The 23,407-nt window shown below is 43.5% G+C and overlaps 1 protein-coding gene and 1 pseudogene across 1 annotated transcript in view; both read left to right on the forward strand.

Moving 5' to 3' along the window:
• Window positions 1-5,793, forward strand: part of LOC115169871 (protein FAM110B-like) — a 44,003-nt gene extending 38,210 nt beyond the window's left edge. Inside the window, exon 2 of the mRNA XM_029725934.1 lies at window positions 4,149-5,793. Coding sequence (XP_029581794.1) covers window positions 4,497-5,741 — 1,245 coding nt within the window. The 5' untranslated portion in view covers window positions 4,149-4,496 and the 3' untranslated portion in view covers window positions 5,742-5,793. The remainder of the gene's footprint in view (window positions 1-4,148) is intronic.
• A 13,612-nt stretch (window positions 5,794-19,405) lies between these two features.
• Window positions 19,406-23,070, forward strand: LOC115169872 (inositol monophosphatase 3-like; annotated as a pseudogene).
• Window positions 23,071-23,407: the final 337 nt, after the last annotated feature.

Raw genomic sequence — 23,407 nt, forward strand, 5'->3', positions numbered from 1 at the left:
TGTATAGTACTGGCCCTGACCCCCTCCTGCTCCTTAATTACGGTGTGTGTGTGTGTGTGTGTGTGTGTGTGTGTGTGTGTGTGTGTGTGTGTGTGTGTGTGTGTGTGACTGCAGACAGTGTGGTGGCAGACTGCGGCCTCGTATGTATGGGCCCTGCCACTGACCCACCCACTTCTAATGAGAGTATCCTGTTGTCATGCTGTTTTACACAGTCCTCTGTCTCCCATAACATTCATAGTTATATAATCCTCTCATGTTTACATTATAATATAGGTGATCTACAGGGTCCTTTAGCTCTAAGATCTAGCCATGACCATATCTATAGTAAATATTTGAGGAAATGGGGCCTGGGAGAGTTTCTGTTCATTCAGACGTCCTGCTGTGGATGACCCTGCAGTGTTTCCCCTATGTATTTTCATGTAGGCGTGTTGCAGAGGCCCCTGAATCTGCATCCGGGGCTAACCAAACAAATTTATTCCGTTGAAACTAATTTCATTGAAGAAAAATGAAAAATGTAAGCGGGATCAATGGGCAAGGTAGCCCGCCTAATTTATAATAAGGGGAAACACTGTCCCTCCTTATTAACCACTAGGGACTACAAATGGTTTGGTTTATTCTCCTGGAGTGTCTTACCATTAGATGATGAAATGGGTCCCCACGGTTACCCCGCGGCCAGTGGCGTGTTTCGGCTGGAGCTGGGACTCTGTGTCATTGCTCGATTGAATTATGTAAATATTCCTGTGCAGATTGCTGTGGGAGTCCCCAGACCCCTAATGTGATTATATTACTAAATAGAGGGAAGCAGGCTCGCCTCAGGTCTTTTTAATAATTAGTGATTTGGGTGGATAAAGTTGGAGATATTGGATTCAGGCATGTGTATATGAAACAATTATTACTGATATGATGGGGAGTGTGGGGGTGGAGAAAGTCACATGTTTGCAGATTGTGATTACATTTTGTTGTAGTAACAACCCTCCTAATTTCAGTGATTGAGGGGATTCACAAATTTAAAAACAGTAGCATCCAAAGGTGCCTCTGATAATTACATTTCCATAGTAGCAAATTGAGGTACCACAACCCCATTCAATCCAGAAACAAAAGCAAAACCAACAACAAATGGTTAGATTTGCCTTGATCCATGACCCCGTCACACCCTCCGTCCAGGCAGTGCCACCACTTGAAAATGACAAAGTAAACTACAAATTGTCCCTTTTTAAAATGAACTCATCAGTCTACTCTTATCTTTAGTAAGCCAGACATTAGGGTGTGTTTTTGGTTTGACTGAGTCTGTCCAGGTGTCTGCTCCTCATCGCTCCCTCAGACTCCCCTCCCTCTCCCTCAGTAATGTGTGACGTGTCGCAGGCAGCGCTGCCTCAAGATCAAAGCAGACACACACACACACACGGTGGGGCTATAAAACTGGTTGGTCACTGCAATTTCCCTGTCCATCAGCGGGCACACCTACAGCCCTCTCTCCTTGATGCCACTGTAATGAGTTTTATTGATGACAGCCCAAAATTTCACTTCAATCTTTTTCCCGTGAAGTTCCCTGAGGTTCTGGTCAAGGCTGAGTGCTTCAGTCTATACTTCACTGCACTCTCTATTTCACTCTACTCTCTCGATACCTCGCTCTCCTTCTCTGTCATTCATTCCCTTTCTCTGTCTTTCTGGCCCTCTGTCTCTCTGTGTGTGTGGTGAAAAAAAGCACACCACTGGTGGCAGTGTCAGCACTTTCTCGTGTGTGTGTGTGTGTGTGTGTGTCTGTCTGAGGGAGAGGAGGAGAGAGAGAGTGAGTTGGAATAGTCTGACTCCTCTCACTGACAGACATCTTATCCTTCATAACACTTCTGATATTAGAGCAAAATGTACTGTGTGCTTTTGTACTCAGTCCTTCTTCCTTTGACTAACGCCATATTTCTCTGTGTTTAAGTGTGTGTGATTTGCGTGTGTGTGTGTGTGTGTGTGTGTGTGTGTGTGTGTGTGTGTGTGCTTGCATCTGCATGTATTCCTTTACGTGTGTGTTTTATATAGTGTTCCCCTCAACAGTAGAGGTTGACCGATTTATCATTTTTAAACGCCGATACCGATTATTGGAGGACTAGAAAAAAAGCCGATACCGATTAATCAGTCGATTTTTATTTTGTATTTTATTTATTTTATACATTTTTTTTAAATTATTATTATTATTATTATTTTTGTAATTATTTTTTTGTTGTTGTAATAATGACAATTACAACAATACTGAATGAACACTTATTTTAACTTAATATAATACATCAATAAAATCAATTTAGCCTCAAATAAATAATGAAACATGTTCAATTTGGTTTAATATGTGCCATGTAAGAAAGCTAACGTTTAAGTGCCTTGCTCAGAACATGAGAACATATGAAAGCTGGTGGTTCCTTTTAACATGAGTCTTCAATATTCCCAGGTAAGAAGTTTTAGGTTGTAGTTATTATAGGAATTGTAGGACTATTTCTCTCTATACGATTTGTATTTCATATACCTTTGACTATTGGATGTTCTTATAGGCACTTTAGTATTGCCAGTGTAACAGTATAGCTTCCGTCCCTCTCCTCGCTCCTACCTGGGCTCGAACCAGGAACACATCGACAACAGCCACCCTCGAAGCAGCGTTACCCATGCAGAGCAAGTGATGTTTGAAACGCTATTAGCGTGCACCCCGCTAACTAGCTAGCCATTTCACATGGGTTACACCAGCCAAATCTCGGGAGTTGATAGGCTTGAAGTCATAAACAGCGCAATGCTTGATGCATAGCAAAGAGCTGCTGGCAAAACACACGAAAGTGCTGTTTGACTGAATGCTTACGAGCCTGCTGATGCCTACCATCGCTCAGTCAGACTGCTCTATCAAATCATAGACTTAATTATAACATAATAACACAGAGAAATACGAGCCTTAGGTCATTAATATGGTCGAATCCGGAAACTATCACGTTTATTCTTTCAGTGTAATACGGAACTGTTCCGTATTTTATCTAACGAGTGGCATCCATAAGTCAAAATATTCCTGTTACATTGCACAACCTTCAATGTTATGTCATAATTACGTAGAATTCTGACAAATTAGTTCGCAACGAGCCAGGCTGCCCAAACTGTTGCATATACCCTGACTCTGCGTGCAATGAACGCAAGAGAAGTGACACAATTTCACCTGGTTAATATTGCCTGCTAACCTGGATTTCTTTCAGCTAAATATGCAGGTTTAAAAATATATACTTCTGTGTATTGATTTTAAGAAAGGCATTGATGTTTATGGTTAGGTACAGTCGTGCAACGATTGTGCTTTTTTCGCAAATGCGCTTTTGTTAAATCATCCCCCGTTTGGCAAAGTCGGCTGTCTTTGTTAGGAAGAAGTAGTCTTCACAGTTCGCAACGAGCCAGGCGGCCCAAACTGCTGCATATACCCTGACTCTGTTGCAAGAGAAGTGACACATTTTCCCTAGTTAAAAGAAATTCATGTTAGCAGGCAATATTAACTAAATATGCAGGTTTAAAAATATATACTTGTGTATTGATTTTAAGAAAGGCATTGATGTTTATGGTTAGGTACACATTGGAGCAACGTGTACCTAAGCGATTATATGCAACGCAGGACAGGCTAGATAAACTAGTAATATCATCAACCATGTGTAGTTAACTAGTGATTTATGATTGATTGATTGTTTTTTATAAGATAAGTTGAATGCTAGCTAGCAACTTACCTTGGCTTCTTACTGCATTCGCGTAACAGGCAAGCTCCTCGTGGAGTGCAATGTAAAGCAGGTGGTTAGAGCGTTGGACCTGTTAACCGTAAGGTTGCAAGATTGAATCCCCGAGCTGACAAGGTAAAAATCTGTCGTTCTGCCCCTGAACAAGGCAGTTAACCCACCGTTCCTAGGCCGTCATTGAAAATAAGAATGTGTTCTTAACTGACTTGCCTAGTTAAATAAAGGTGTAAAAAAACAACAAAAAAAATGTTTTTTTTAATCGGCCAAATCGGCATCCAAAAATACGGCCATTCCGATTAATCGGTCGACCTCTACTCAACAGACAAGTACATGCATGTCTCCCAGCTCTTTATGTTGTTGCTATGACCTGATGTCACCTGATCTCCTAACGCAATTGGTCCGTCTGTGTTTCAGATCTGCTGCCTCCAGTCGGGCGAACAAAGGAGGGGAGACGAGGCTGATCCTTCCCACAATCCTTCAGCCACTGGGCCTACTGATCCGGACCACTGCACTGCTCTGTCTTCTCTCTCCCCTCTCCCCCCCACCCTAAGGCAGGCAGGCTGTGGGGCAGTAGGATCAGGGCAGCAGTAAGGGCTGATTGATGCTCTGTGGGGATGAGACCTGGCTGTTGAAGGCCAGTGGAGACGGCTCCCATTCTCCGCTCGCCTGGCTTTATGTGCGTGTCTGCAGGCTGCCCTACGTGCAGCAGCAGCAGAGCCACCCCCCGCGTCAGCCACGGCGGCCACCCCGAGCCATCCAGACATGCCCACCGAGACCCTGCCGTCGCTGGCAGATAGCAAACCCACCGGCCCCGGGGCGGCCTTTGTCTCCGCTGTCCCCCTGCGCATACTCAACAAGGGACCCGAGTACTTCCGGCGCCAGGTGGAGACCAATCCTAAGCGGCTGAGCGCCGTGGAGCGGCTGGAGGCGGACAAGTCCAAGTACGTGAAGAGCCAGGAGGTCATCAACGCTAAGCAGGAGCCTGTCAAGCCCCAGCTGCTGGCCAAGCCACCTGTCTGCCCCGCCGTGGCCAAGAGAGGGGCGAATGGTGGTGGTTGTGGTGGGGTGGCCCTCAAGACATTCAATAACAACTCCAAGTCGGACACGTGCGCCACCACCAGCAAACGGGAGAACCTTAACCTGGAGATACTCAAGAACCTCCTGAACAGCTCCGGTTCGGTCTCTGAGGGCCACGCTAAGAGCGCTACTCTAAAGCCTGGGGCCAGGAGCTTGGCCCCCCACCGCTCCACCCCCACACCCACCACAGACTGCACTGAGCCCACCAGCCTCCGTTCCGTCGCCAAGTCCCTCAAGGTGCCTCCGCCTGCACCCGGCCGACGGAGCCCCCAGGGGGGGAACCTGAATCTCAGCCGCCGGCTGCTGGAGGAGCGGGGTGAGGGCAATCGCTCACCACTCCATGCCTCCCACAGCTCATCCGACATCCGCAGGCTGTGCAACGGTAAGCCTCTAAGGGCGGCCCGAAGCAGCAGCAGCTCCGCACCTCCCTTACCCCCCAAGCCCAGTACCAAAGTCCTTGCCCCCCTCTGCGACAATGCCCCTCAGGCCCCTGAGAGGGAGCCTGCACCGCCCTCCTCTGCCACCCCAGCTGAGCAGTTGGAGCTAGAGTTGGGGAGCTCGTTGGCCCGCCGGCCCTCTCTGCACCGCTCCAAGTCGGACCTGAGCGACCGGTATGCGCGGGCAGGCGCCGACGTGGAACGCTTCTTTAACTACTGTGGGCTGGACCCTGAGGAGCTGGAGAGCGTGGGCGTGGAGAGCTTTGCTCGCGCCAACTCCGACATAATCTCCCTCAACTTCCGCAGCGCCAGCATGATCAGCTCGGACTGTGATCAATCACGGCATAGCAACGAGGACATGACGGACGAGGAGGAAGACGTGAGCGAACGCGTGCCGTACGGAATCTCGGCCGTGGAACGAAACGCCCGCGTCATCAAATGGCTGTACAGCATCAAACATGCGCGCGAGTCGCAGAAAGTGTCTCATGTCTAAAAGAGAAGGAAGAAACAAACTATTAGACGATCCTTGCAACAAAACAAAAAAAGACTTCCGATGGAATGAAGGTCTTTGGACACTCTGAATGTCAAAGTATTGACTGGCAAGACGCCCTTGAATGGATCTTGCGGTCACTTTTGCATTCAGTGTTTGTTGTCCTCTGAATCTGCATGGCTCCTCCCACCCACCCGCCACTGCGGCCTCCAGCTAAAGCAACAGGTTTAGGAAAAGATTGCCTTTTTCAAGATGGCAGCAATTCAGTTCCGTCTCTTCGAGCAGTACAGCTCTCTCTCATTGTTTTGCTTTCTGTCTGTTTAGACCAGCACAATGATGCCAGCTCTTTTTAGATGTGTCTTCTTAATGTCCTTTCTTTCTGAACAACACTGAGCCTGGAAGCCATACGGGTGTGAATGCAGCGCTTCAGTGTGTAACCAGTCTTCAGTCTGATAATTCTGAGCTTTGAGTGTCTATAGAAAAAAACTCCCTTGAAAAAAGGGCTGTGAAAGCATGGTACAGTCCAAACCTGCTTCACCCCTTTGGTACCAGGAGAGTTTGTTTGGTACATTCCAGACCCTGCCCCCTTCCCGGGGAAACCCCAGATTTATCCCCTCCTTTCAATGTTACTATGGTGATAGCATTCAGGCAGCATCATGAAATCATTCAGCATTACGTGGTTTTTGCTTCTGTTTAGTTTGTTGTCCATAACATTCTCATTGGCAGTTTGATTTTGTGGTACTTGCTTTTCTTTAAGATATGTGTAAATGCTGTAAGAAAATGTATATAATTTCAAAACTGTTAGATGTTTGTCAGAGGGCGCCTGTTAAGCTAATTTACTACATTGTTCAGTCTTCTCTCTGGGCTTGACTGTGAGACTGCGTCAAACCCAGGTCATGATCAAAGTTTTACGACGTTATGATGACATACACTACCGTTCAAAAGTTTGGGGTCACTTAGAAATGTCCTTGTTTTTGAAAGAAAAGCCAAAAATGTTTGTCCATTAAAATAACATCAAATTGATCAGAAATACAGTGTAGACATTGTTAATGTTGTAAATGACTATTGTAGCTGGAAACGGCTGATTTTTAATGGAATATCTACATAGGCGTACAGAGGTCCATTACCAGCAACCATCACTCCTGTGTTCCAATGGCACGTTGTGTTAACTAATCCAAGTTTATCATTTTAAAAGGCTAATTGATCATTAGAAAACCCTTTTGCAATTGTTAGCACAGCTGAAACCTGTTGTGTTGATGAAAGAAGCAATAAAACTGGCCTTTTAGACTAGTTGAGTATCTGGAGCATCAGCATTTGTGGGTTCGATTACAGGCTCAAAATGTCCAGAAACAAAGCACTTTCTTCTGAAACTCATTACTCTATTCTTGTTCTAAGAAATGAAGGGTATTCCATACAAGAAATTGCCAAGAAACTGAAGATCTTGTAATACTCCCTTCACAGAACAGCGCAAATGGGCTCTAACCAGAATAGAAAGGAGTGGGAGGCCCCGGTGCACAACTGAGCAAGAGGACAAGTATATTAGAGACTAGTTTGAGAAACAAATGCCTCGCAAGTCCTCAACTGGCCGCTTCATTAAGTAGTACCCGGAAAACACCAGTCTCAACGTCAACAGTGAAGAGGCGACTCCGGGATGCTGGCCTTCTAGGCAGAGTTGCAAAGAAAAAGCCATATCTCAGACTGGCCAATAAAAAGAAAAGATTAAGATGGGCAAAATAACACAGACACTGGACAGAGGAATTCTGCCTAGAAGGCCAGCATCCCAAAGTCACCTTTTCGCTGTTGACGTTGAGACTGGTGTTTTGCAGGTACTATTTGATGAAGCTGCCAGTTGAGGTCTTGTGAGGCGTCTGTTTCTCAAACTAGACACTAATGTACTTGTCCTCTTGCTCAGTTGTGCACCGGGGCCTCCCACTCTTTTTATTCTGGTTAAAGCCAGTTTGCGCTGTTCTGTGAAGGGAGTAGTACACAGCATTGTACGAGATCTTCAGTTTCTTGGCAATTTATCACATGGAATAGCCTTCATATCTCAGAACAAGAATAGACTGACAAGTTTCAGAAGGAAGTTCTTTGTTTGTAGCCATTTTGGGCCTGTAATCAAACCCACAAATGCTGATGCTCCAGATACTCAACTAGTCTAAAGAAGGCCAGTTTTAATGATTCTTTTAAATCAACACAACAGTTTAAGAGTTTTCTAGTGATCATTTAGCCTTTTAAAATGATAAACTTGGATTAGCTAACACAATGTGCCATTGGAACAGAGGAGTGATGGTTGCTGATAATGGGCCTCTGTACGCCTATGCAGATATTCCATAAAAAATAAAAATCAGCCTTTTCCAGCTACAATAGTCATTAACAACATTACCAATGTCTACACTGTATTTATGATCAATTTGATGTTATTTTAATGGACAAGTGACCCCAAACTTTTGAACGGTAGTGTACATGTTCAGTATATTGGAGTTTGAACTGTTTTGGTACTCAGTACTTCAAAATGAAGGCAATGAATTGCGTTCATTTTCATTTATTTTGCATTATTTCAATAAATGGCTTGTTTTGCCGTCTACTTCGAAAAGTTTTGAGTATTATTTCATAAAAATGTGGATTCGGCATTTTCAGCCACACCCGTTGCTGACAGGTGTATAAAATCGAGCACACAGCCATGCGATCTCCATAGACAAACATTGGCAGTAGAATGGCCTTACTGAAGAGCTCAGTGACTTTCAACGTGGCATCGTCATAGGATGCCACCTTTCCAAGTCAGTTCGTCAAATTGTAAGTGCTGTTATTGTGAAGTGGAAACACCTAGGCACAACAACAGCTCCGCCGCGAAGTGGTAGGCCACACAAGCTCACAGAACGGGACTGCCGAGTGCTGAAGCGCGTAAAATCATCTGTCCTCGGTTGCAACACTCACTACCGAGTTCCAAACTGCCTCTGGAAGCAAGATCAGCACAATAACTGTTTGTTGGGACCTTCATGAAATGGGTTTCCATGGCTGGGCAGCCACACACAAGTCTAAGATCACCTTGCAGTGGAAACGCGTTCTCTGGAGTGATGAATCACGCTTAACCATCTGGCAGTCCGACGGACAAATCTGGGTTTGGCGGATGCCAGAACGCTACCTGCCGCAATGCATAGTGCCAACTGTAAAGTTTGTTGGAGGAGGAATAATGGTCTGGGGCTGTTTTTCATGGTTCGGGCTAGGCCCCTTAGTACCAATGAAGGGAAATCTTAACACTACAGCATACAATGACATTCTAGATGATTCTGTGCTTCCAACTTTGTGGCAGCAGTTTGGAAAAGGCCCTTTCCTATTTCAGCATGACAGTGCTCCCGTGCACAAAGTGAGGTCCATACAGAAATGGTTTGTTGAGAAACTTGACTGGCCTGCACAGAGACCTGACCTCAACCCCATCTAACGCCGACTGCGAGCCAGGCCTAATCACCCAACGACAGTGCCTGACCTCACTAATGCTTTTGTGGCTGAATGGAAGCATGTTCCTACATGTAGTGGAAAGCCTTCCCAGAAGAGTGGAGGCTGTTATAGCGGCAAATGGGGGCCAACTCCATATCATAACTCGTTCGTTAATGTCTTAATCGAAATTACGGATTGCCTCTTATCCGCTTGTCATCCCCTTATGCAATGGATTGTACATCTCAATTGTCAGTAAAACCACATTTGTTCAAGCAAGTCAGCCATATCAGCTATGTTTTTTTTTAAAGGTAGTAAATGAGGCTGAATGAACTGTTTTTCGTTGCCAGACAAGGCTCCGCTGATAGCCAGGTGTAGCAGTGGTAAGATGTTGGGACTCTGCTGTTGGGACAGCTTTATGTCGGCCCTAACAGTTTGTGGGCACCATTTGTCACTGTTATAGTGCAATTAATGTACTGTTTAGTGTTGTGTTGTGCAGTGGTTTTGCTGGCATGCATCCCCAATTTTTTTTGTTTTTGTTTGCCCCACCAAGATTTACATGCTAAAATCGCCACTGGACCTAATCCAAAACCAATGTGATAAGGCTAAGATTGACTCATCTATCAAGCACAGTTTACTCAACCCATGAAGAACAAGGTCCCACGTTAGGCTACACTGTGAAACATTACTGATGGAAACCCCCACTCATTGAATGAAAGATAACATGCTTTCCCTCAGATTATTTCTCAAATGTAATTGGTTCAGTCACCACACATACCGGTACTATACTGTAAAACTACAACTGCTAGAAGGACAATGACCATGTTTACATGCACACCAATATCCCGTTATTATTCGGAATACTCAAGTATTCTGTTTTTGTGTTAATGCATATAAACATATTTTCCTGTTTAAAAAAACCTGAATAAGCTTGTATCCTGGTTTTGAGAAGTCTGAATAAGATGCCTGGGATATGCTGATCTTAGATGAGATACTGTGGCATGCATATTATCCCATTTCCTGTTGTTTTTGCGGTTTGCGCAGGCTGTTTCACATAGTATCACTTTTGAAGGTCAGATGGAAACAGTTATAGTTGGAATACTGACTGAAGTCTGGACACGGCCTCATGTAGCCTATTATAATATTAATTCCTGCAGAATTAAGTGTTGTAAAATTATAGACCAAATGTTAATTTTGTCTTGGGAACAGGAGTGGAGAAATAAGATTAATTTCTTTCATCTTTAAAAAACGTGAACATGCGCTTAGAGACCGTGTTGTGTATCCTAAACGTGCAATTTTTTACAGCAACATAAAAGCTGAAAGTATTTCACATTTAACCACAAAATATGCATTCAAGATTAAAAGTGAAATACTATCAGAAACATGTTGGATTGTTTTCACAGATTTTCATTTCCTTAAAACCGGTCAACAAACTGATATTGTTAGGAAATTTTGCACTGAAGATCTCCCTGGTCCCTAACCGTCTTTTGCTCCACGAGAGAAGCAGAAATTAAAGAGAGAACTTTACCGATGTTAACTAGGTTGTTGATAATGCATTCATTTATCGATTTATGACATCATTCTAGTGAGCAAGGCTTTATTTAGTATTCTAGAGCATTGTTCCCAAATTGGTGGGCCACAGAACGAATTTGGCCCGCTGGTGATTTTATTTGGCCCCCCAAGTTTTCTGAGAAAAAAATGTATATTGTTGGACATAAAAGACAAATCAGCTCCCACAGATTTTTTATTTGGAAATCTGTTCCTAAGTATTCACACACATAATAGAGAGATATGTGATCGTATAAAGCAAGGTTTGAAATTATTATGTTTTAGTCAAATATTATATATATTTAGGCTTCCTGCAGTCAATTTGCAGTCTACAAATTATTTGTAATTATGTTCTGGCCCCATGACCATCCGCTCAAGAAAAAATTGTCCCGCCACTGAATCTAGTTGATGATCCCTGTTGTAGAGCATCAAGTAATGACAGAAGATAAACTGCATGTATTGTATATAATTATAGACAAGTTGACTAACTAATAGCCTACATAATTTCGGAAATTATAAGCAGAAAAATAGAGGCTTAACTTTTTTCCCCCGCACCCCATGTCAAAAAATCGTTCTGGTGTCCCTGGGCAAATTAGGAATATTATGTTTATTCATGGTACAGGGATGCTTGTGAGCGGGATATCAAAGGTGCATTTAAACAGTTTATCCTGAATTAGACCTTAAAGCTGCAATATGTAACTTTTTGGGAGACCTGACCAAATTCACAAAAATGTGAGTTATAGATCTGTCATTCTCATTGACAAAGTCTAAAAAGCGGAAGACTTGTTCTATGTGCGCAATTTCTATGATTCCCATTTTTAAGTTTCGCGTTTGTACACCAGTTTAAAACAGCTGAAATTATTAATAATAATTATATTTTTTATATTTTTGATAAATATATTCCACAGCGGTTTAGATGGTACAATGATTCTCTACACTGCTTGCTTGTTTTGCCACATAAACTGAAATTAGGCAAACTATTTGAATTTTAGCAACCAGGAAATGGCAGAGATTTCTGCATATTACACCTTTAACAGGAATAAGAGCTATTATCCGGAATACTCTGCGAATGTAAACGTGGTCAATGTGGTTATAGCTTCTACAGTATTCTCGGGAGAGACATTCCCGGTCTTCATCTACTCACAACTGGTTGTTTTAAGAACAGCATGACCTCACCATGACCTCAGCCTCACCCTGGAGTCTCAAATGGTAGCTTGTGTTTCCTGGTGTGCTGCCAGGACAGTAAATATGAGTGTTTGACAGCCCCCTTAGTTTGGATGCCCCGAAAAGGAAGAATCTTTTAATTAACTGTAGCCTACATTCAGCTAAAGTAGGGCCTGTTTCAATGTCATAGGATCAAACAACAACATCATAGACTCAAAACAAACAGCTTCTGTTTCACATTAAAATGAAGTGAAACGACACCTGACAAAGCTGTAATAATCACAGAAAGTTGAATATACTATACTGAACAAAACTATAAACGCAACATGTAAAGTGTTGGTCGCATGTTTTATGAGCTGAAATAAAAGATCCCAGAAATGTTCCATATGCACAAAAAGCTTATTTCTCAAAAATGTGCACAAATCTGTTTACATCCCTGTTAGTGAGCATTTCACCCTTGCCAAGGTAATCCATTCATCTGACAGGTGTGGTATATCCAGAAGCTCATTCAACAGCATGATCATTACTCATGGCTCCCGAGTGGCGCAGCGGTCTAAGGCACTGCATCTCAGTGCAAGAGGCGTCACTACAGTCCCTGGGTCGAATCCAGGCTGTATCACATCCGGACGTGATTGGGAGTCCCATAGGGTGGCGCACAATTGGCCCAGCTTCGTCCGGGTTTAGCCGGAGTAGGCCGTCATTGTATATAAGAATTTGTTCATAACTGACTTGCGTAGTTGAATAAAGTTGTATTTTATTTTATATTACACAGGTGCACCTTGTGCTGGGGACAATAAAAGGCCACTCTAAAATGTGCAGTTTTGTTATACAACACAATGCCACAGATATCAAGTTTTAAAGGAGTGTGCAATTGGCATTCTGACTGCAGGAATGTCCACCAGAGCTGTTGCCAGAGAATTGAAATTACATTTCTCTACCATAAGTCGCCTCCGTCGTTTTCGAGAATTTGCCAGTATGTCCAACCGGCATCACAACCAACAGACCATGTGTAACCACGCCAGCCCAGGACCTCCACATCCGGCTTCTTCACTGCGGGATCGTCTGACCAGTCAACCGGACATCTGATGAAACTGTGGGTTTTCACAACTGAAGATTTTCTGCACAAACTGTCAGAAACCATCTCAGGGAAGCTCATCTGCATGCTTATCGTCCTCACCAGGGTCTTGACCTGACTTCAGTTTGACATCATAACCGACTTCAGTGGGCAAATGCTCACCTTCGATGGCCACCGGCACGCTGGAGAAGTGTACTCTTCACAGATGAATCCCGGTTTCAACTGTATTGGGCAGATGGCAACTATCATTGTGTGGGTGAGCGGTTTGCTGATATCAACGTTGTGAACAGAGTGCCCCATGGTGGCGGTGGGTTTATGGTATGGGCAGGCATAAGCTACAAACACAATTGCATTTTATCGATGGCAATTTGAATGCATAGAGATACCATGACGAGATCCTGAGGCCCATTGTCGTACCATTCATCCACTGTCATCACCTCATGTTTCAGCATGATAATGTCGCAAGGATCTGTCACAGTTCCTTGCGACATCTGTCACAGTTCTATGGCCTGCATACTCACCAGACATGTCACCCATTGAGCATGTTTGGGATGCTCTGGATCAATGTGTACGACAGCATGTTCCAGTTCCTGCCTATATCCAGCAACTTCGCACAGCCATTCAGGAGGAGTGGGACAACATTCCACAGACCACAATCAACAGCCTAATCAACTCTATGCGAAGGAGATGTGTCGCACTGCATGAGGCAAATGGTGGTCCCACCAGATACTGACTGGTTTTCTGATCCACGCCCCTACTTTCTTTTTTAAGGGTATCTGTGACCAACAGATGCATATCTGTATTCCCAGTCATGCGAAATCCATAGACTAGGGCCTAATGAATGTATTTAAATTGACTGATTTCCTTATATGTAACTGTAACTCAGTAAAATCTTTGAAATTGTTGCATTTTGGGTTAATTTTTTTGTTTAAAAACCCTCTCTTTGTGCTGAGGGCCCGCTCTAGTATCTCTGGCAGGCTATTGGATTCGTCAGCTTCTTTCCTTCCACACTCCTGCACACACAGTAGAAAGACAGACGCTGCTTTTTAAGCCTTCAGAGACATTCTACTCAACTGCAGCAGCTTAGCCTAAGTCCATCCGCTGTGCGAAATAGAGAGGAGACGTTTAGCTCTGAGTAAACAGCTGACAGGCTCCTTATCTCCTTAACTCAGAAATCTGCTGTCACCACCACCATCATGGAGTCTCCTCCACTGAGCTCCACGCAGTTGTGTTTTAAGTGGTGGGAATAATCAATCTTTCAGTGAGGAGCCGCTTAACTGGAGGGGAAAAGGGTCTAGAAGGCCACTCTACTGTACTCCCAGTGCTAAAGTAACTGTCCACTCTACTGTACTCCCAGTGCTAAAGTAACTGTCCACTCTACTGTACTCCCAGTGCTAAAGTAACTGTCCACTCTACTGTACTCCCAGTGCTAAAGTAACTGTCCACTCTACTGTACTCCCAGTGCTAAAGTAACTGTCCACTCTACTGTACTCCCAGTGCTAAAGTAACTGTCCACTCTACTGTACTCCCAGTGCTAAAGTAACTGTCCAGTCTACTGTACTCCCAGTGCTAAAGTAACTGTCCAGTCTACTGTACTCCCAGTGCTAAAGTAACTGTCCACTCTACTGTACTCCCAGTGCTAAAGTAACTGTCCACTCTACTGTACTCCCAGTGCTAAAGTAACTGTCCACTCTACTGTACTCCCAGTGCTAAAGTAACTGTCCAGTCTACTGTACTCCCAGTGCTAAAGTAACTGTCCACTCTACTGTACTCCCAGTGCTAAAGTAACTGTCCAGTCTACTGTACTCCCAGTGCTAAAGTAACTGTCCACTCTACTGTACTCCCAGTGCTAAAGTAACTGTCCAGTCTACTGTACTCCCAGTGCTAAAGTAACTGTCCAGTCTACTGTACTCCCAGTGCTAAAGTAACTGTCCAGTCTACTGTACTCCCAGTGCTAAAGTAACTGTCCACTCTACTGTACTCCCAGTGCTAAAGTAACTGTCCACTCTACTGTACTCCCAGTGCTAAAGTAACTGTCCACTCTACTGTACTCCCAGTGCTAAAGTAACTGTCCACTCTACTGTACTCCCAGTGCTAAAGTAACTGTCCACTCTACTGTACTCCCAGTGCTAAAGTAACTGTCCACTCTACTGTACTCCCAGTGCTAAAGTAACTGTCCACTCTACTGTACTCCCAGTGCTAAAGTAACTGTCCAGTGAAAATCTCACTTTTAAAAGTTCACATTCTGTTAACTCATACCCAAATAATTTTGTTGATTCATCCTATGCTCGTATTTGTGGCCAAAGCATGTGAACTTCTGACCCACTGGAATTGTGATACAGGGATTATAAGTGAAATAATCTGTCTGTAAACAATTGTTGGAAAAATTACTTGTGTCATGCACAAAGTAGATGTCCTAACCGACTTGCCAAAACTATAGTTTGTTAACAAGAAATTTGTGGAGTGGTTGAAAAACGGGTTTTAATGACTCCAACCTAAGTGTATGTAAACTTCCCACTTCAAATGTATATACAGAGCATTCGGAAAGTATTTCGGAAAGTCATAATAATGACAAAGCAAAAACAGGTTTAGAAATATTTGCAAATATATTTTTCAAAAAACATTTACAAAAGTATTCAGACCCTTTACTCAGTACTTTGTCGTAGTACCTTTGGCAGCGATTACAGCCTCAAGTCTTCTTGAGTATGACGCTACAAGCTTTGCACACCTGTATTTGGGGAGTTTCTCCCATTCTTCTCTGCAGATCCTCTCAAGCTCTGTCAGGTTGGATGGGGAGTGTCGCTGCACAGCTATTTTCAAGTCTCTCCAGAGATGTTCAATCGGGTTCTAGTCCAGGCTCTGGCTGGGCCACTCAAGGACAGTCAGAGACTTGAGCTGAAGCCATTCCTGCATTGTCTTGGCTGTGTGCTTCGGGTCGTTGTCCTGTTGGAAGATGAACCTTCGCCCCAGTCTGAGGTTCTGAGTGCTCTAGAGCAGATTTTTATCAACGATCTCTCTGTACTTTGCTCTATTCATCTTCCCCTCGATCCTGATTAGTCTCCCAGTCCCTGCTGCTGAAAAACATTCCCACAGCATGATGTCGCCACCACCATGCTTCACCGCAAATTTCAAGTGGGCTGTCATGTGCCTTTTACTGAGGAGTGGCTTCCGTCTCTCCACTCTCCCATTTCCACAGAGGAACTCTGGAGCTCTGTCAGAGTGACCATTGGGTTCTTGGTCACCTCCCTGACCAAGGCCCTTCTCCCCCGACTTCACAGTTTGGCCAGGTGGCCAGCTCTAGGAAGAGTCTTGGTGGTTCCAAACTTTTTCCACGTAAGAATGATGGAGGCCACTGTGTTCTTGGAGACCTTCAATGCTGCAGAAATGTTTTGGTACCCTTGCCCAGATCTGTTCCTCGACACAATCCTGTCTCTGAGGTCTACGGACAATTCCTTCGACCTCATGGCTTTGGACCTTATATAGACAGGTGTGTGCCTTTCCAAATCATGTCCAATCAATTGGATTTACCACAGGTGGACTCCAATCAAGTTGTAGAAACATCAAGGATGATCAATGGAAACAGGATGCACCTGAGATCAATTTCGAGACTTAGCAAAGGGTCTGAATATTTCTGTTTTTTATGTAATACATTTGCAAAAATGTCTACAAACCTGTTTTCGCTTTGTCATTTTGGGGTATTGTGTGTAGATGAGGGGGAAAATCTATTTTAGAATAAGGCTGTAATGTAACAAAATTTGGAAAATGTCAAGGGTTCTGAATACTTTCCGAATGCACTGTACGTACTTAAAACTAATTGGAAGAAAAACTATTTCACTGATATTGTAATTAATTAAAGATCGTACTTCATAGAAATCTGGAAACACTGGACAGTTATTTTAATCATAATGAGGTTCCCTACACTGAGGGCCCCAGTCACTCAGTCAGGTTTTAGCTGTTGGGAAGGCTCCATATATAACGAGAGATCTTATAAGTACGGCCAAGAGTTCTGCCTGACCAAATTAACTGACCAGGAATAACTTTAGGTCCTAGTTTTAGAGTATTTTGCCATCAGGTGAGCAGGTCAGGTGGACCATGGGAGGGTAGGCAATACCAGTGTTCGGATGATACTTTATGATCCGTTTTACACCCAAATGTGTGTTTTTTTATGTAAAACATGAAGAAATCGAAGGTCTCAAGTCCAAAAGTTGAATCTGTAAGGATTTATCTTAAATAACATTCCTATGTGTAATGGATAGAACAGCAATTCCCAACATTTTCTGTTCCGGGGCCACCAAATCACTGTCAAAAGCTCTTGAGAACCACTACTGTGGAGTTTTTTAACATTAAATATCTTGGCGGACAAATTTAGACCAAATTTTATCAGGGAATGTAACAGATTAAAGACCTATTAGTGTTATTATAAACCATTTGTATTGTGAAAAGTAATGTAAAATTCCTTCTAATACCATTAATACTCCCAACTTTTATTATTATTGGAAGAAGAAAAAAAAGAAAAAAAATCACACACAAAAATACTCATTCTACAAAATAATCTTGAAAGAAATGTGTAGACCACAGGTTGAAAACCACTGAGATAGAGGAATGTCTAGTTGTCCTTGGTAGCTGATTTAGTGTAAAAATGTAGCTATTGTAGAGATGACATGATGCTGTAAGGATGAGTACAACATGATTTTGACATCCGTGTGTCAACGAAGTGAGTAGAGCCCCCTTTTCAGCAAGAGAATTTCACATAGCAATGACTTCACATAGCAATGATTGAGGCAGGAATGAGGTGAAATATGCATCCCTGCACCCATAGAAGGGTGTGTGGGTTTTTAACTTATGGCTCTTTTACATCACCTGAAAGGATTGTAAGTCAAAACCCATTCACATTTCTATGGGTGCAGGGGTGCATATGTCACCTCATTCCTGCCTCAATCATTGCTACATGTATGTCAAAATCATGTTGTACTCATCATTGTTATGAAATCCTGATGACTACACTGCTTCAATGACAAGACTGTTCTTTGATCACACCAGCAAACATGTGGTCCACCCCTCTCTATCACACACACACATCAACCCCCCTGTCCACACAGCACCCTCCTGGGGAGGACATGTCTGGGGCTGGCAGACAGGAGGCCAGGAAGAGGCTGAGACAGACAAATGACTGCTACCACAGACACAGTATAACATGCCCCCATCCCCATGGGGTAACCTATTTCACATCATTATAGATGCCCACATTTGATGTATCCTAATAGACATGAGGGGTATATATTTAACCTTTTTTTGTACAGGGATGATTTATTGAAGGTATTGCTGAATCAATCAAGCCTGCATATGGATCATGGTAACTCGATATAGTTTTGCTCTCTGCTAAGTCTGTCCTTTTTTACAAATCATGTAAAATAAGTGGACACTGGTGATAGACCTTGTAGTATTTGCTGACATCTAGTGGTTGGATGCACGGTTAAATAAAATGCAATAATTTGTATAGCTAATAATTACGGATTCACTGCATAAATATGCAAGTGTGTTAATGTGTTATGTACGTTAAAATACAGAGTGATTGTTAAAAAAGGCTTTGCACTAACACTAGTCTTACTAGCACTAGCAGGAAAGGTTTTACTAGCAATGACTGTGTTGTCTTACCTACCTTAGTTGAATGCACTGACCTTCTGGATAAGACCGTCAGCAAAATGTAAAATGTTAACTTTTATTTGCTGAAAAATACCTGTACATATGGATCGGTGACCCGAAAAATAAACAATAATTTACCTTTGAACTCTGACCCTGCCCACAGTACGTGATTCATATACCGTTGCCGTGTTCATGCTAGTCGGAACTAGCGGATCTCACTGAAAAATAGTTGGCAACACTATGGCGTGGAGCAAAAACTGAATTGATAGGTTTGCTGCTCATTTTCCACCACTGACATTACTGTAGTCGTTTTTAACTGTATGGTAAAGACCATTTTTTTGTTGTTGACATTTCCCTTGACAACGAACGATAGCTCTTCAGTCAGCCAGTCAACGCGGTAACCCATCAACTCTTAAGTACATTTTACAACTGCGCATTAGCAAGACATGTAAATTACTTGAAATTATAACTAGTTAGCAAGCATCGTCAATGATATGTGTCTTGCATTTACGAACACTGACCGACGTTTGTGTGTGACATTTAGTCAGCTAACGTCAGCCAAGTACTCGTTAGTGGGTTTTCACCATCAACGATTTTGGCAGAAGTTCGGACGGGCCATTCGTTTTTAACTTGGTTACGCGGAGGAAATGTCTGGGGGATTGTTGGCGGGTGAGTGCCGAGAACCCTGCTAGCGGACTGGAGAACAAGTTTATCTCTACTCTGCACATTTCAAGCGGAACAAAGCATTGTCAAGAGGAGGCGCCGTCTCTGGTCAAAACCCTACGTTAGCTAGCTGATGAACTAAACCCATGGCTCCGATGAGAATCCGTCTAGTTGCTTATTGGGACTCAATGCTGGAGTGATATCCAGCCGGATAGCTGCGTTCACTTCTAAGAGAACCGTGGACCTCCGGGACCTGCTCGCGCTTTCAGTAGAGGCTGCAGTTCCGGGCGGGCGCGAGGTGAAGACCAAGCGAGAAGCTCACTCTGGAGGACTTGAACTCTCACAGAAAGATGGACTACCTTATCAAGAACACCTATCCATATGTACAGGTAAGGAGGTTATTTGACCCCGACTATATACTATTTCTGTTAATCAATATAGACATGAGTAACGTTAGCTTGTTGATGCTCTCACTTAGCTGTGTTCCACAGTGTTCTGTACTTACTGATTCTTTACTTACTGATTCACACGACTGATTCATACAAGTAAATAAACAGCATGAGATTATGGTACACCGCTAGCCTATGAGAGTTTGTAATGTTATCAAAGACATACCCTTATTTGCCCTTGTGAAGTATCTCTACGAGGATTTGTATCCACGGAGTTGAGTGCCGACTAGAGTTTTTGAAATGAATCTCTGACTCCTTCGAGTCTCTATTCAGTCAATACTTCAAGCGTTTACATTCTTAAGCCCTTACCATGTACCCATGTTTGCCCTCTGTAGTTGTGTGCCTTCCTTTGTTTGCTGAAATCCATACTTTGTAATAAAAAGTAAGGGGTTAAGAATTTTCATTATCGTGGAGTTGAGGTAATATGGCAGTATTTGATCCTTTATTTTACAGCATCAATCACCATAATAGGCATTGGTCTCTTTTTTTTTTAGGTTGTCAATGGGATCACTACTAACATAACCATGTGTCTAACAGGACAGCCTTAGTCTTCATAGTATTCATAACAATGTGTTTTACAAGCTGATGTGTTCTGTCCCCTTGCAGGTGAACTCTGAAGAGCATGATGAGACAGCTAATGAGCTGGGTGTGTGGAACAGAGACATCCCTGCTGACATCCTGCAGAGGGTGGAGGGAGGTGTCTCCTGACAGCATCACAGTCTGGATAGACCCCCTGGACGCCACTCAGGAGTACACAGGTATGGTATTGTGCAGAAATCCACTCCCAAGGCTTGCATTTTTACAGGAGTACATGCTGATATGGATGGACTGGTTCACAGAGATGTGTTCTCAGGGCAGCTTTTGACCATTCAATGTTTTGGCCAAATGCAGAGCCTTTCAGGGCTCCAATGTGAATGTTAAATGCGATGTCACAATGGGGCCTGACAGTAAATGTTTAAAACAATATGGAGGACAACAGATGGACTAGCTTTCACCAGTCTTGTTATTCCAGTGCTTAATGTAGATAAGGACAATGGGGGGAATGACAATTTAGACAGCCTAAGAGTGAGCTCCACTGCTCTTTGTGTGGGTGTTTGAAATGAGACGGTGGGGTGGTTACATAGACTCTGGTACAGTGTAGCCATCTTAGCACTGTCCTGTTTCCTAAGCAGTTTCCTAAGCAATTTCCTGTTTCCTAAGCTGTGTCTTGTTTCCTAAGCTGTGTCTTGTTTCCTAAGCTGTGTCTTGTTTCCTAGGCTGTGTCTTGTTTCCTAGGCTGTGTCTTGTTTCCTAGGCTGTGTCTTGTTTCTTGATCCCATTGTTTTCTCTGTATCGTTTTGACAGAGAACCTACTCAAGTATGTCACGACCACGGTGTGTGTGGCTGTCGATGGGAAACCTGTAATAGGTGTGATCCACAAACCTTTCACAGGATACACAGGTGTGTGTATGCTTCACTGTCGGACTGTACTTAGTGTGTCTCACTCCCCCTCAATGGTTTAAAGCATTGGATTGTTGAGTAGACTAAATGTCCACTGTATTTTCTACACCAGTCTAATGCTTTTACATCTGTGAGGGGGTGAACAAGTGCAAGTTTGGAGAGAAGGGGGAGAGACATAATTGGGGCTCAGGACAAAGTAACACTGTTCTACTGTATGAAATAAGTGTGTGGGCGGTTGACAGCTAGTGGTGGAGAGTCTACTCCAAAAGAGTAGATTCCACTAACTCCTTGAACACCAAGAGTCGGAATGGTCATTTATTTTGTTTGTTGCCTTGGCAGCTAGGCTGACGTAGGTTACTGATTAGCCTTGAATATTTTGCTTAGTAGAGATTGTCAGATGGCTAATCAATCACCTAGTTCATTCGTGTGAGTGCCCGCTCTGACATGGCAGCTGTAGCTAATTTTGGTCTGTTTTGTCAAATTTGAGTCTTGAGTCGAGTGTCGACTCCGATAGCAAGAGTCTGAGTCGACTCAAAATCCTTGAGTTGTTCACCACTAGTGACATCAGAGGCTAAGTCACTCCTTTGAGGAATCACCCAGGAGGGAGCTCACTATAAGGTGGCTTAGTTGGTGAATGGCTGCATTGTGTCCCGATGGTACAGGAGGCATAGACGGTCCGTAGAGCACAGCTCTGCTATTCGGGTGTCCAGTCCAGGCCCAAAGCTAATTATTTCATAACCTCTAATCAGGGACTGATTTAGACCTGGGATACTTACACAGGCAGTCTAATTATTTTTTTCACTAATTGGTCTTGACTAATGACATCAGATCTTTTTTTACATCAGATCTTTTTCAGAGCTGATATGATTGCGCAAAAGACTAATTTGAAAATCAGAATTGGACTGCTTGTGTAAATGCAGTCCAGGTGTTTGCAAATAATTATCAGGTAGAATGGAACCAGCAGTACTCTGGACCTCATAGGGGAAGATTTGAATACCCCTGCTCTACACAATACATATGTTCCTGTCCACAGCCTGGGCCTTAGTTGGTGACGGGTCTAATGTGAAGCCTCGCACCAGCTACAACATGAACTCCCCCAAGGTCATTGTGTCCAGGTCACACGCTGGGAAGGTGAAGGGTTTCATCGAGGCCTTCGGGAACACAAGTCATCCTCCCAGCAGGGGGCGCAGGTACTGCACTTTTGTTTGAAGTTAGTTTACCCAAATGTATAATTTGTTAGTCATTATCTGGCTATGGAAGTAGTCTTGGGCGAGCTGTGAATGCGTCATACGATTTGGCTTTCATTTGCCATTTTTGTAAGTATACCTATTTCTGTGGGCTTCAGTTTTTTAATAGGTGTTATATGATTGTGTAAATACCTGACAGGGTGTTATTCCAATTTATTTCACGGTTTTGTGGATGTTGATCTTGTACTTTCTACTCTCCATAGGCTATAAGGTGCTGGCTCTGCTGGACCCCAGTGATGAGGACATTGAGAAGGCAGACATGTACGTCCACGTGACCTTCATTAAGAAGTGGGACATCTGTGCCGGCAATGCCCTGCTCACAGCCCTGGGAGGTCACATGACCACACTGAAGGGCGAGGAGATAGACTATTCGGGAGTGGCGGGCAACAATGGTGGTCTGCTAGCCAGCGTCAAGGTGGACCACCAAGCCCTGGTGGCAAAACTGCCGGCATGGGACTCTGCTGACAAACACTGAAAAATACACACACAGATATTTACACTCACTCCATTATGTGCACACACAGATGATCAAGGACAAACAGACAAGATGACCACAAGCCTCGAAGACCAAACAAACACAGATGAGAGGACCGCACAATCTGGAACAAGACAATATTACAAAGCCCACCAGTTTCTCCTTCAAACTCCTTTCACCATCTAAAAAAAAAATAGTATTTGTAAAAAGATAAGTCAGTCCTTGCATTCTCTATCATAGAAAGTGCTAATAAGTTGGACAAGGAAAAGCCATGTGCCCAACTACAGTTTGTTGCTAAGAGATGGGCGCCTTTGATTTGCGTGGAAACTTAGTCAATGCCTGGTGTGGAAAGGAACAAATGTGTTGGAACACTGTAGTTGTCGTTCTTCTTGACACCTGTGGGATATGATTGCTGGTGAAGGTATAGGGATGAATCAAGAGGGTTTTCTTCATAGAAGTCATTTTCATTGTAGCACAATAACCTTGATCCTGTGAGGTTTCTTCTTTTAGTTGCTCATTCCTACAGAACATTT

Source organism: Salmo trutta, chromosome 31, assembly GCF_901001165.1.
Source record: "Salmo trutta chromosome 31, fSalTru1.1, whole genome shotgun sequence".
Taxonomy (NCBI): domain Eukaryota; kingdom Metazoa; phylum Chordata; class Actinopteri; order Salmoniformes; family Salmonidae; genus Salmo; species Salmo trutta.